The following is a 15,220-nucleotide window of genomic DNA, read 5'->3' on the forward strand; positions in this document are numbered from 1 at the left end:
GCAATGTCAAAACTGTTACCATTTTTAAAGTATAAATTAAAATGATTATTTATTTAACATAATGAAATCAATATCTACAAGTAATATCGCTTCAAAGTTTACACCATGTGCTTTTGTGGTATTGACTGTTAGCTAGCAGGTAGCAAATTAGCTTGAATTTGTCAAACCTGTTACCGTCAGCCCTGTTACTTTTCTAGTAACAGGTTGTGACATGTGGGTAACAGGGATGACATTACATGTGTCACCTAATCCACACTGTTTTTAAAGTTTATCTGTGTAAAATGCAAACATTTTTAAATGTCATCCTGCGTGTATTATTGAGCTAATGCCTAAATTATTCAGAGCGGGTGGTATATGAGGATCAGTTACATTTTTATTTAAAATTGTTGGTATTAGTATTATTGGTAATTAAAGTATTAACTGTTTAAATAGTTTTAACATTTGTGTGATGATTTAAATTCTATTTTATATTTGCATTTTAATGCACTTTTTCAGATGATAGTAGTATGCCATTAAGTGCAGCAGAAAAACAAATGATATTGAAAGAATGTTTGTAACCAAGCAGATCTCGCCCTCCATTGACTACCATAGTATTTTTTTCCTACTATGGTATGGTAGTCAACATTTTAGATATCTTTGAAATGTAATGTGCTTCACTAATACAACTATGCCAAGTAAGTGCAAAAAATATAATGCAATTTAAAAAGTTTACAATATTATGTAAACAAATTTGTGCAGTGTATGCTGAAGAATGTGTGTCCTGTCATCCCTGTTACTCTGGTCAGTCCTGTTACAGTCATTCATTTCATAAAAAATATAAAAATTATATTTAAAATGGCCTTCCCAGTTTTTCCATTGTAAACCTATCAACATTGTATTTTGAACAAAGCCCTTCTTTTAATATCTCTCTTGTAAAAATATATATTTTTCTTAATTGGCATGTGATCATCCTCTAAAATTAGTAAATTCTTGGCCATCTGAATGACAAATATAAGATTGAAAAAAATTATCCAAAATTTGAAACAATCCAACTGAAAAGAGGGACTAAAATACTGCCCAAATACGTTAAAACATAACATATTTCTAATTAAAACTATTGTATATACTAACGCTTGTGTCTGTAACAGGGATGACAAAAATATCAAAACATGAGGTAGATAAATAGTCATAAAATAAAAAATTTCGTAGCCTGAGATGGCACAATAGAATTTATTGTCATTTTAAGCTGTCTTCATTTCATGGATATTTTTAAAACATAGATTAAACTTATTTTATATTTTAATTTTTCTAAGTTGAAAAGGCACCGATTTCGTGGAATGACCCAGATAAAATAGCATTCAGCTAAAGTAGGACATCCTATTAAGTAAAAGATAATACATTAAATATATTTAAAAAAGAACTGGAGCTGGACATGAAACATCATCATCATCAAAATTCATGTGTGGCTGTTATATAGTTATAACTTTATTTAAAATAAATAATAATAATAATAATAATAATAATAATAATAATAATAATAATAATAATAATAATAAAAGATTGGGAAAAAAAGATTTGTACAATGTGCTGTCAATCGGTTAAAATAACGAATTAATCACACTTTTTTTGTAATTAATCGCGATTAAAAACATCTGCGTTTTTAATATTTAATAATACTTTCACAGTTACTAATTAATTAATGTAGAAACAACTTAAATATGGTATATCCCATTTAAAATATTTGTTGTAATGGCATCTTTTTATGAATGAAGGCCAGTATCACTGATACTAAAACTGCTACTGATGTCTGTGATTTTTTAAACAGTAATGATACATTCAACATTACAGTAAAAGCTATATCAATCATTAGTGACTGCTGTCACTGAAAGATCTGCCGCTGCCGAACATGACGCGAATCTGACGCTCTCACGCGCACCTCATTTTCCTACAACTCTTTGAGTTCATTTAAGACGTTATTTAACTTATTTAAGAGGTTATTTAACTCATTTAAGACCGCTCTGAGAACTCCTGGCAGACAAGAAGGGCTGCGTCTCACTAGATTTATTTGTATTTAATACACAGTTTTCCAAAAAGTGTCCCATTTTGCCGACTTCAGCAGAGCTTCAGACTGACCGCAGAAGAGCTAGACTAGACTATAGCTTTCATTGGCCAAGGACCGCCCAAGAGGCTGTGAGTTTGGCGCCACAACAACTTTGTTTCCAAGAGGACGATTAAAGAACATGACACACACACACACACACACACACACGTCTCCCGTACATCCTGTAGAAGTCAAACAATCAGATGTCGACTTAAACTTCCAATTTTTTGAAGTTTTTCCAATTTTTTATGCCATATGCATCAGAAACTCAGGTCCGTGGTCGGGTGATGCCTGAGGCTGAGAATAGTTTCCATCATCTTACAGCAATCATGGGAAAGCAGCCGCCTCAGATTTATTTAGCATGGCATCATAAGAAGTCAAATCCACACATGGACACATTTATCATTACAGTTTTTTTTTTTTAATTGCTAAAACACATTTCTTGAAACCATCATCCACTTTCTCAAAATCTTAAACACAAAACAAATCTTCAAACTACATTAGAGAACCTCTGACTCTGACTCTTCTGGGAAAATCAAAAAACTGCCACAACCTTTTTATCTGTGCTCAAAATCAAACAATGCTTTCAGATCATACACACAGCAGTGAAAACATAAACACTACAGATCATTCCTGAGACACTACATCAAAAAATGAAGAACAGCATCCAAAGTTTCTCATCTGTGTGTTTGATGAATAAAAGTCTGCACTGTATTTTACATTATGAGACTACATCCCAAACAACTAATTGAGAACTGTGTTAAACAGTAAATGAAGACAAAGACAGTTAAGTTTGTTTAAAATTATTTTAATTTACAACAACCTGACATAAATGCACAACAAACATGGCACCGAATGGACTTCATTTGTATCTTTTTCAACACGGAATCTAATAACACACACGTGTGACCCTGGACCACAAAACCACAAAAAGTCATAAGGGAAAATTTAAAAAATTTTAAAATTGAGATTTATGCATCATCTGAAAGCTGAATAAGAAAGCTTTCCATTGATTAATGGTTTGTTATAATAGGACCAAAAAAAAAAATCTGAATATTGAGAAAATTGCCTTTAAAGTTGTCCAAATGAAGTCCATAGCAAGGCATAGCTAATAATAATACATTTTTTATATATTTACGGGAGGAAATTTACAAAATATCTTCATGGAAAATGGTAACATTTTACAATAAGGTTCATTATCTAACACGTAAACATGAACTAATAATGAACTGCACATATAAAGCATTTACTTATCTTTGTTAATGTTAATACTTTATTAAAATCTTGTTAACATTAGTTAATGCACTGTGAACTAACATGTACAACTGTATTTAACTAACGTTAATGAACATTAGTAGATACAGTAACACGTTAGTTCATGTTTATTCATACTTTAACTAATGTTAACTAACGAAACCTTATTGTAAAGTGTTACCAGAAAATGGATAATTTTGACCCATACAATGTATTGTTGGCTATTGACACAAACACACCCGTGAGACGCATGAATGGTTTTGTGCTCCAGGGTCACATATTTCACTGTTCAAAATGTGCATTGGTCAATCTGAGGTAAGTGTGCGGTCAAACCGTTCTCATTGCTCAACCGTTCCATTCAACGCTGACCCGGCAAAGCCAACACACACTGATCTACTATTGAAGGCGCCGTTTACCAGAGGATAAAGTACCTGAAAGCCACACTTGAGATATCTTACCAGTTTTAAACTATGTGATATTTATTGTCCTTAAGTATGAAAAGTGTTACAGCAGAAGAAAACATGTTTACAGCCTGGTACTGAAGTATTAATAGACAGAATCAGAGATTAGGAAGAACATCTTTTACTAGGGATCAACGTGCTCTACTTCACAGTACATCCGGTACATGCACACAGCGTATTACATCATCACGTATTACGTATCACAACATCCCCCCCTGTTTAACATAAGTGTATAACATAGACAACCCAGATCATAACAAGATTGCATGTTGTTTCAATAGGGTGCACACTATGCAAATTTAAACAATAACAACCTGTTTGGGTTAAGTGTGCAGAAATGAACATTCAGCCTATATTTGGTATTAATAGTAATGCTTAACTTTTCATTCAGTTTTACACATAGTCCTTGTATCGCACTGGCTTGATTATGACCCGTCCGGACCTTGTGCATGTTTGTTTTGTTGTCTCAGGGCCTGTATTGTCTGTTTTTGCTTCAAGAGGTTGTGTGACTTTGTTTTCAACTGGATCCTTGGGATTTTGTTCAGTCACATCTCTTTTGGGTGTTTCAGCGAATTGTACCTTCTTCTGGATTTTCTGTGTGTGTGTTGCATACATTTCACGAAGATGGCTCCTGGTACGCATAATTGTGTTTCCATTTGGTGTTTGGATCAGGTAACTTCTTGGCTCCCTGCATCTTTCCACAATAGTCCCTGGGTGCCATATTTTCCTCTCCTTGTCCAGCACTCTCACATCCTGTCCACGAAACAATGGGGGTAAGTCTCTACCACTACATTGATCATGATGTGTTTTCATCCTTATCGTCCTTCTTTCCAGGTGCTGTCTGTGTTCCAGTTTACCCGGATCTGAATGACTCGGTAGGAGTGTGGTGATAGGTCTGCCAAGGAGTAATTCTGCAGGGGACGGTAGATCACTGTCAATGGGTGTCACCCGCACTTGCATCAGAGCCACTTGTACATCTCCTTTGTGCTGCATTGTCTTTTTGATGATGGATTTGATGTGTCTCACATGTCTTTCAATAAATCCATTGCTTTTTGGGTAATGTGGTGAACTTGTGGTGTGTTTTATTCCCCAGTCAGCTATGAATTTTCTGAAAGGTTGTCCTGTGTACTGTGGTCCATTGTCTGTCATTATTTCATCTGGACGACCAAATAAGGACATATAGCTTTGCATTTTTTGTGCAACTGCATGGCTGCTTACTGGCATAGGCATTTCATCAACCAATGGATACTTGGAATACCTGTCCACTGTAAGTAGGTACTGATGTCCATGAATCTCAAACAGATCAGACGATAGGTACTGCCATGGCTTTGTGGGTGTTTTGTGTGGAATGAGAGGTTCTTTTGGTGGTGCATCTTGGTGTTCTGCACAGGTACTGCAGGATCTGCACATTTTTTCAATGTCTGTGTTTATCTTAGTCCAATATACGCTTTCTCGAGCCAACCTGCGTGTTTTTTCGATACCTTGGTGGGCTGCATGGAGTTGAGTCAGAATGTCGCTGGTCATGCATTCTGGTATAAGAACTTGTCTGCCTTTAAATACAACTCCTGCTTCTATGGCAAGTTCATCTCGGAAAGGCCAATAGCTGCGTAGATCTTTTGGCAGGTCTTGAATCCTGTCTGGCCATCCCTGATGGATGATTTCTCTAAAAAAAAAATCTTCATAATAATATCTAATATTTCATAGGAATATTGATATATAATTTCTTTCTCTATTCACTTATGTCTCCCAAAATGATTGAAGTCCTGGTGTCTCTACAGTGGACATGATGAATCAATGCCTGTTTTAAACCCCATAACATTTTCCTGTTTTGATGTTGATTTAAACCAGCACTAGGTAACTTTTCAACCTTTATAATATATTTTCAAACCTCTTGTGATGATACATCGACTTACAATAGGTTGAATGACACGTTTGCCATAGCCTGACGGGGTCTGTATCTTTTTTAATCGTACTTTTAAACTTTGGGTTTCGTGTAGTAACCCGAGAAAAAAAAGAACTACAAAATTCGACCGCTTTACGGCATATACGTCACTTCCACCACCACCCCCACTTCCTTAAATTCGGACGTGCGAGCCAAACTATTATTTGTTTGCCGAATGTTATAGTCATGGCCGAAGCAGCACAGAAAAACAAGAAAGCAAAGGTTTTGTCGGAGGAAAGCAAAAAGAGGAAACGAGAAAGTGATCGGATTAAAGGCAGGACGAGGATCAACATTGGGCCGGCCAGCGTTTGCTCGCGGGCGTGAGCTGAAGGAGGAGGGGCTACATTCTTGCAAGTAAGACGTACAAAATCATATTTTAGGATACCTAACATGTCTGTGATATTGGTTTATTTGTCTTTCCTCAAGCTATAATGCAAATCGATTTTTCACATTTGCAGATTCATCTATGGTAGCTTGATATTATAATATTGACGATATATGGTTATTACCTACCACTCAAACATTGAATTGAAGTATCATATAGATTCTGTAAAACGGGAACCAATAGACTAGGCTACTATAATGACGCTGGCTAGTAAACGTGAGCACCGTGATCATTTGGCGTTTGAAAAAAATAAAACCCATGAAATGATATTCATATGACATGCTGAAACATATGCCACTGTACCTGGGATGAAGACATTTCACACGCGACGCAAGCAGAACACCTGCATGTGAACTCCTGCAGTGTTCAGGGCTATCATGGTTGTCATGTCAATAAATGCACGTGCGATGCATCCACTGATGTAGAATGACAGTTTACGACAGTAGTAGAGGACAATACTGTTTCCCAACTGTAGGGGGACCCCGAGAGCAAAAACTACCTAGTGCTGCTTTAAGACAAACAATTTGAACATTAATCTGATTTAAATGACAATTACAATATATGTCCATAAGAGTGCTAAATGTGATCACTAAATTAATGTCAGCCATGTTTAAACACCAAGGAGTTGTTGTCATGTTGAAACCTCCACACATTTGGTATCTCTGAAAAGCCCTGAATGTGTTCTTTTCAGGACATCCAGACTTAAAACTGTGACATGTATGATGTCAGAGAAATTTACTAAAATAAAATGCACACTACAGTGAACAAAAGTCCTGGGCCCCAGGAGGATATTTTGGGAAGCACTGGTTGATTTCTTACCAGCGCTAGCGGCGCGTCACTGTGGCCGAACTACGAACAATAACAGTAACTGTAACACAATATTAATGTGTTTAGTTTTCAATTAACATGTTAACTAAGAAAATAATACGTGAAAAAAGCAAAGACTGTTGAATTAAAGAGACACAATGACACTGCAGGAGCGCCAACTAGTGTATGAGCATCGAAACAGCTCATTTATTGCAATTTCCTTATAAACGTATGAATAAAATGTTTATAACTCAGATTAACACTTAAAGGGTTAGTTCACCCAAAAATGAAATTTCTTCCATTAATGACTCACCCCAATGTTGTTCCACACCCGTAAGACCTCCGTTCATCCTCGGAACACAGTTTAAGATGTTTTAGATTTAGTCCGAGGGCTTTCAGACCTTTGAATGTAAGTGTATGCACACTTTGCTGTCCACGTCCAGAAAGGTAATGAAAACATAATCAAAGTAGTCCATATGTGACATCATTTGGTTAGTTAGACTCTTTTGAAGCGTCGACAATACATTTTGGTCCAAAAATAACAAAAACTAAGACTTTAAGCATTGTCTTCTCTTCCGTTTTTGTTTGAATCCTCGTTCACAATGCCACAGTGACGCTGCTGACGTAAGACGCTGTGACGTGTTATCTGGTGTGACAGAGCTTCGTTTGTAGTCTGAGGGAGACGCATGCTGTAAACAAGCTGTTCTACATTGTTTGTATTGCAATTTTTTTTGTTTTTTGCGATGGTTGTCTTGTTTAAAGCGTGCGTCTCCCTTAGACTACAAACGAAGCTCTGTCGCACCAGATAACACATCACAGCGTCTTACGTCTGCAGCGTCACTGTGGCGTCATTAATGCTGATTCAAACAAAACCGGAAGAGAAGACAATGCTTAATAAAGTCTTAGTTTTTGTTATTTTTGGACCAAAATGTATTGTTGACGCTTCAAAAGAGTCTAACTAACCAAATGATGTCACATATGGACTACTTTGATGATGTTTTCATTACCTTTCTGGACGTGGACAGCAAAGTGTGCATACGCTTACATTCAAAGGACTGAAAGCCCTCGGACTAAATCTAAAACATCTTAAACTGTGTTCCGAGGATGAACGGAGGTCTTACGGGTGTGGAATAACATTGGGGTGAGTCATTAATGGAAGAAATTTCATTTTTGGGTGAACTAACCCTTTAATTCACAAGCAGAGAATGAAATATTACAGTATTAATATTTCCCCCCCGAACAACATAATGGGCTTTGTGTAAATCTAATACAAGTGATGTTAAAGTTTTCTGAATGTTGTGATCCTCTCCTTAAGTTTTTGTGTGCATTTATATATTTTTGGTTTATAGCCTATCAGTGTCATACCTTTTACATCATACTTTTGTTTTTACCAGGCTTTTAATTTATTCTGAGCAACTTTATTATTTCTTTATACATCAGTGTGACATTCTGAAGAACCAATCTGACAGGATAAGGATGAGCATAAACCAGACAAAAGGCCTCAATTATTTTTCTGTGGGTTATTTTTATTGTTTTATTCAGTAACAGCATGAAGTGAACGCTGTGCGTCCGGCTCAAAATACAAAATATTTCAGCTGAAGCTTCTCTAATAAAATTAAATAAAGAACGATCAGAAATCTGTCATATCAATAATGTCTGATCAGAGACAAATGGGCAGATTTACTTAAGATAATACAAAAAATATATAGATACAAAAAATATATAGATGATACAATATAAGTGCAATTATGTTTAATAAGAAATAAGGCACAGATTGTAACATAAGCAAATCGTGTAAAGCTAAATAATACTAAAGTAGTATAAATGTGCAGATAATTTCTGCAATAAAAGCGTCACAAAGAGTTTTCACACAGAGATGAACAGTCAAAGTGACACTGAAGCTTCTTCAATTAAACACAAACTCACGTGTTTTCTAGAAACTTCTAGAAGTGATGAGACTGTTAAAGTGTCACTGATTTGATTAGGATTAAACATGAACATGCTATATGAAAAACATAGCCTGGTTAAAACCAGACCATTCTCAGTAGAAACTGAGTTATGGTCTGGCAAAGCTTCATAGACAAATCATTTCCAAAGGGGCGCAATTGGATAGACCTAAAACCAATCAGAGCGATGAGGGAGATGACGTATGCAGAGCGACGGAGAAACATTTGGCCGTTTCTCAATATGCGTTCTTGTCTGTACTTGTGTTCTCAAATAGGAAATGTCCCCAGTTTCCATTTCAGAAATCTGGTCACCTTACCTAAACCACATATTAATGTTTAATATATTTTTTTAAATGTAAACGAAAAGAGGCAGGGTGTTTTATACTTCGTTTTATTATAAATATATAAGATCATCAATGTAGGCCTAGCTACGCGTTGCCTGAACCACATTTGTGTGACTATTAAATGATATTAAATGAGGCAGTGGTGCTTATGACATATTTCGTACGCTAACTTCTGGCTTGCCAAGTTTGACTCTGGAGAACGAACTCCCGAGGACGGGAGGACACTAGTCCAGTACTCTGCTAATCACTCAGTATATATTTGTATATTTTAGGCTACAATAAAACAAAATATATGATAAAACACCACTCTGCCTCTTTTCATTTTCATTAAAAAATATATTAAACATATTATAGCCACACAAATGTAGTGCAGGCAATGCCTATTATCTTCAATGCATGTATATAACAAAACGAAATATAAAAAAAACCCGGCCTCTTTTCGTTTACATTAAAAACAAAAACATTAATATGTGTGCATATATAGGCTATGATTATCACTGTAATAAAATGAAATATGACATAAAACACAACCCAGTCTCTTTTTGTTAAATGTCAGTTTATGTGTGATTAATCACCATTAAAAAATATAATTAAAAGGTATAAGAAGCTATACAATAAATAAAGCAATTCAGTCAAACAAAGTCAGCGCTAGGAGACTACAACGGTAAAGTTTAATAGCTTAAAAATATAAAGTTATGAAACTTCACTTTGCCCTCAGACAAAACGATCTGTCAGGGAACAAGTTATAGATTAATGAGAGCAAAGATCAGCCGTTAGATCTACACAAGACGAGACGGTTTAACCACTACAGAGACATCAGAGCCAGCGGCAGACGGCTGAAGGACTGGCCGAGGAAAGGCGCCTCTCGTGGGGTTAATGATCGATTGAGCGCCGCTGGTCCACTGGAGCTCACAACTCCGAAAACGGCGGGTCTAATTTTCAAAAAGGTGCTCTCTTTATAAAAAAAAACACATATTTGAGCTTTAAACAACTACATTCTCGCCTGAAAAGGACTTAAATCTATATTTTGTGAAACATTAACACTACCAGAGGTCTCTTGCTAAGACCCATTCGTTTAGCCACCAAAGGGCCAAGCTGGTATCAGACTTTTGCCGAATCCAGTCGGTAAGACAGCGATAACATCTTTTTTAGATATTCGAGTGCTGTTCTTTGCTCGGGTTTTAACGAAAAGGAAAAGTTTAAATCGCTTAAAACAGATGCGATAGCTGATTCGAACGAGTGATGTTCCACGGCGGCATCCATCTTTGTAGTGTACAAAATCTGCTTCACCGTCGCTGTGCTGTCGTCATCGTGTAAAGCCCGCCCCAATGTTTCTGATTGGTGCCGCGATTTCGAGGGATTAGAAATGGGCTTGAATGGGCTCTTTGCCAGACTACTTGCAGAGCAAATCTAAATTTGCCAGAAGTTGTCTGGGTTTTCCCAGGCTATGAAAAACACACATTAGTCAGAGAAATACTGGTTTAGTACACACATTCTTGTGTAATATATAATGTATGAAACATGATATAGCTCATCAGATATTTTGGCTAACAACTGCATAAACAATAAGTGGTTAGTCCAGGATGCATTATATAATGAGTAACAGGCATGAAATGTGAGATTTTGATTAGATATACATGAGAGGATCAAATAAAGATGAGAGTTAGTCTACAGATCAGTGAATGAAATGTTTGTGTATTTTACAGTTGTTTAACTGCACAGCTCGACCGCACACAAACACAGCAAGAGCTCGTTCATACGGGATTTCAGATGCTCACATGAGAAATCTGATCCGATTCTGAATGTTGATAATGTCAGTCAGGAGTCAGGAAATGCCTCCTTGCATCAAAGTAGTCCCCTCCTCTGGGTTATTTTGGTTTCCCTCCTCTGCGTTATTTCCGTTATCTTGGGGATCTGAAAGAAAACACGAGACAGATCATATTAAAGAAAAGCTTTTCTTATATAGTAAGGAGATGTTTGGCTTCAATGTTTTTAATATTAACACAATCATTTACAATTCTACACACACAGTGACAGAGTCCGCTCTAACAGATATCAGGAAGTGTCATACACTCGTCATACAGACTCACAGTCTTTAATCTGAATGTCTGGCAGGCAGTGTTGATCAAATAAAAAAGATCATTATTATACTGAAATATTTGATTTACTCACTAAGGACTTTGACCCTGAATACTTTCATTGAGATATTTCCACTTTGGATGATGTATAGCATATAAAATCCAACGTCTAGGGGTTTGGTCTTTTTAATGGTCAGTGATCCGTTCTGAGGATTCAGATTCAGTCTGCATTTTAATCTCCCACCAGCAGCAAACGGAAATAATTTTTTGGTCCCTCCTTTGATTTGAGCTATGAGATAGTCTTCAAGTCGAAACACAAAAACCCACTGGATCTCATCATCTCTCTCTATTCTTGTAACACCAGTCTTCAGAGTGACAGACTCTCCCTCCTTCACTTCTTTATCCTCCAATTGATCTTTCTTAGCTGCACATAGAAACACAACAGAAATCAGAACAAGAAAACAAACATACCATAGTAAAAACAGTGACTATTTAAAAACACTTACTAAAATGTTTCTGAATTCAGGATTCGTTATGATGTGTATATGAAGACCGTTTAAGAGAGTCGTTCTGCAATAATGTTCGGTTGTAATTTAAATGGGGAAAACGTGGGTTTTGCAAGAGAGTTAGAGTTAATCTTTTATTCATTGGTGTATAATTTTATACGCCTGCCTGATACGTAGGTAGAGGTGATGTGTGATGGTTCTTGTGAGTTTGGGGGAGTGGAAAAGAAGAGAGATGAGAAAGCAAATGGGGAAAAGGAGTTGAGTGTTGAAATGCACCGCTGTATGTGTCAGATATCGCTGAAGCCTGCGGTGGACGTCCAACCCGGCCCATATCCAAGTGTGACGTCAGAGGCCAGGCCAATGCCGCCCTGCAGCCGATTTTTAAGATGTCAATCCCAGCACAGACTGCCTCTACACCAAACACCAAACATTGCCAGTAATGCGATTAATCGCAATTAAATATTTTAATCGTTTGACAGCACTAATAATATATAATCTTTAAAATAGGCCTATCCTTTTATTGAAACTGGGGCAAAAAGACATTTTGAAACATTTCGCTGGTAGCTACTTTCGGTTTTGCCGCAGAGACCCTTGTGATAAATAAATGTGTTGTATTTATGATAATCCGCGTAGATTTCAGTTGACGAAAATAAATAATAAGTCACGAAAGACAATGAAAGACATGAATTACTAACAGGATGCTGTACGCGCGTTCCGAGCGCAACACGGACAAGCATAGCGTGCCCAAACGGCCAAATAAACACAGAAATAGGCTATATCAAAATGCCAAGTCGAGTATTCACATAAACACAGTAGATGTAAGCACTGTGCACACACACAAATGTATAACTGGACCTCAAAGTGAAAGCCCTGCACAATTATTTCCATATTGCAACTTATTTACTGTTTGCTGCATATTTGTTTGTTTTTAGTTATACTACTGTTGAAATGTTATTGGGGGTAAAAAAAAAAGTTTAAATAATAATTGTATATATTTTTACTGTGGCTCTTGATGCTTAAAGGGTTAGTTCACCCAAAAATGAAAATTCTGTCATTAATTACTCACCCTCATGTCGTTGGACACCCGTAAGACCTCCGTTCATCTTCGGAACACAAATGAAGATATTTTAGTTGAAAGCTGATGGCTGAGAAAGGCTTCACACAGGCCTCCATTGGCATTCAGTACATTGACACTTCCAAGATCCATGAAAGGCACTTAAAACGTCGTTACAAAGTCTATCTCACCACAGTGGCTCTACAATAATCATACAATGCGACGACAATAGTTTTTGTGCGCAAAAAAAAATCAAAATAACACCTTTATCCAACTTGTTCTCGACTTCCGTGTATGCCTCCACGACGCATGCGCGAGAATATGACGCAGATCCGGCGTTCGGACATATGACCCAGAAGCGATTTGTTTACGAGCAGAGGAAGACGCGCGTATCTAAGCTGTTGGATTCTACATTGATCGTGCTTTAGGTCTCGGCGTAGTGCTCAAAATGGGGCTTAAGTGTGTATTTCATCGATTCCCGAACACCGGCGCTACGTCATATTCTCGCGCATGGAGGCGCACACGGAAGACAAGAACAAGTTGGATAAAGGTGTTATTTTGATTTTTTTTTGCGCACAAAAACTATTGTCGTCGCATTGTATGATTATTGTAGAGCCACTGTGGTGAGATAGACTTTGTAACGACGTTTTAAGTGCCTTTCATGGATCTTGGAAGTGTCAATGTACTGAATGCCAATGGAGGCCTGTGTGAAGCCTTTCTCAGCCATCAGCTTTCAACTAAAATATCTTCATTTGTGTTCCGAATATGAACGGAGGTCTTACGGGTGTCCAATGACATGAGGGTGAGTAATTAATGACAGAATTTTCATTTTTGGGTGAACTAACCCTTTAAATGCTTTAACCAAAAATTAAAAATGGCTCTTTGGTCCAAAAAGGTTCCCGACTCCTGGCTTAAATGAACAAGTTGAGTATAGAAAAAAAAACATATTTTCGAGCCAGCATTTCACAAAGGGCATTCTGGGTTGAGCCAGCAGCGCTGAGCGAGCGAATAGACTGCTATTTTTTTGGACAAAAATAATTAGTCTGACGAGAAAAAAAATGCTGGTTCTTTTTAAGATTCAATCTGATTTAGAAGTTTTTCGTTTTGTCATCTTAATGTATTAATTATTTAGGCTAAGTGAGAAATATTTAGTGTTTATTTATTTTATGCTTTTTATTTATATTATTTTATTCAGTTTTTCTCTGTTGTCAGAAACGCTGCAGCGGCGTGAAAATTTGATAATGTGTGAATCCAGGTTCTGTTGTTGAGCGGTTCTGTCAAATCTGTTAAATGTCAAAATAAATATACAAATATAGTTAAATGAATAGGAATAGGCTACATATGATGAAAATAATAATGTTGAATAAAATGCTGAAATGAAAATGAAAATCAGACCATCAGAGGAGGCATACGAAACGAACATGAACTGCGATTGAATGTCTCTAATGTAGTTTTCTTTTCTTTTTTGATCGCTTTTGGCTCTTGAGCACAGAATCATATGGACAACACACCACTCACATCATGTCAAGTTTCTATAGATTTTCTGATTTTAACTCATCATGATAATTTACTGTGTCCGCTGGACTATGATGATATTTGTCTGATATATAGCCGAATGCAGTCATGTCACTTGTCTTATTTGCTGGGTTTTTCTGGTTGCCGGTGAACATACAATCAGTTCTTCATTTTGACTTTGTTTGAACTAAAAAGTTTAAACTTGGTTTTTATTACAAAAATAGCCAAATCCCCTGTTTTCCACCACTTGGGGGCGTGGCCTACTTTCAGACTACATCAATAAACCCTGCCCTCAAGCCTGATTGACAGTTGACTGTGTTAGGCATCGGAAATGCAAACGCAAAGGGGATTGCGATTCCATTTGAATTTTGTGCAGGTTGTGGCAGGACACGGAGGGAATGAAAGAGCAAATAGGTGATATTCTATTGCTATTCCAAAATGGCAGGGTCATAACTTGTAAGACATTGGAAATGCAATTGCAAACAGACTTTGCTTTTCCATTTGAAATTTGGCAGTCGTTGTGCGTTCGTGTAAGCGAAAATGCAAATGGCAATGCGTGATGTGCAATTGCGTTTGGATTATGTAACATTTTATGCGTCCGCAAATTGAAAACGCAATTGCAAATACAATTTGCAATTCCTTTTGAAAATTGTCCGCGATATCCTTCCATAGACGTCACTACGGCGCGAAAGTGCAGGTCATATGGATTAGAAATGTTTGGTAGACACGGTGTGGAGAGCAACAGTTTATTCAATCGCATGTGGTATCGCTGTTCACACGAATGTTTTGTTTTCTTTGAAAGTTTAATTTTGTATTTTGGTTTGACAGTAAACCAGAGATTGTGAACA

At 36.8% G+C, this 15,220-nt stretch overlaps 1 protein-coding gene across 1 annotated transcript in view; it reads right to left on the reverse strand.

Annotated features, from left to right (window-relative positions):
* Positions 1–10,997: 10,997 nt before the first annotated feature.
* LOC307121190 (uncharacterized protein) overlaps positions 10,998–15,220 on the reverse strand; it is a 72,552-nt gene continuing 68,329 nt past the window's right edge. Inside the window, exons 8-9 of the mRNA XM_079808682.1 lie at positions 11,392–11,721; positions 10,998–11,133 (exon numbers count right to left, since the gene is read on the reverse strand). Of these exons, the coding sequence (XP_079664808.1) occupies positions 11,045–11,133; positions 11,392–11,721 (419 nt within the window). The 3' untranslated portion in view covers positions 10,998–11,044. The remainder of the gene's footprint in view (positions 11,134–11,391; positions 11,722–15,220) is intronic.

Source organism: Gobio gobio (genome assembly GCF_949357685.1).
Source record: "Gobio gobio genome assembly, chromosome: 24".
Classification (NCBI taxonomy): Eukaryota; Metazoa; Chordata; class Actinopteri; order Cypriniformes; family Gobionidae; genus Gobio; species Gobio gobio.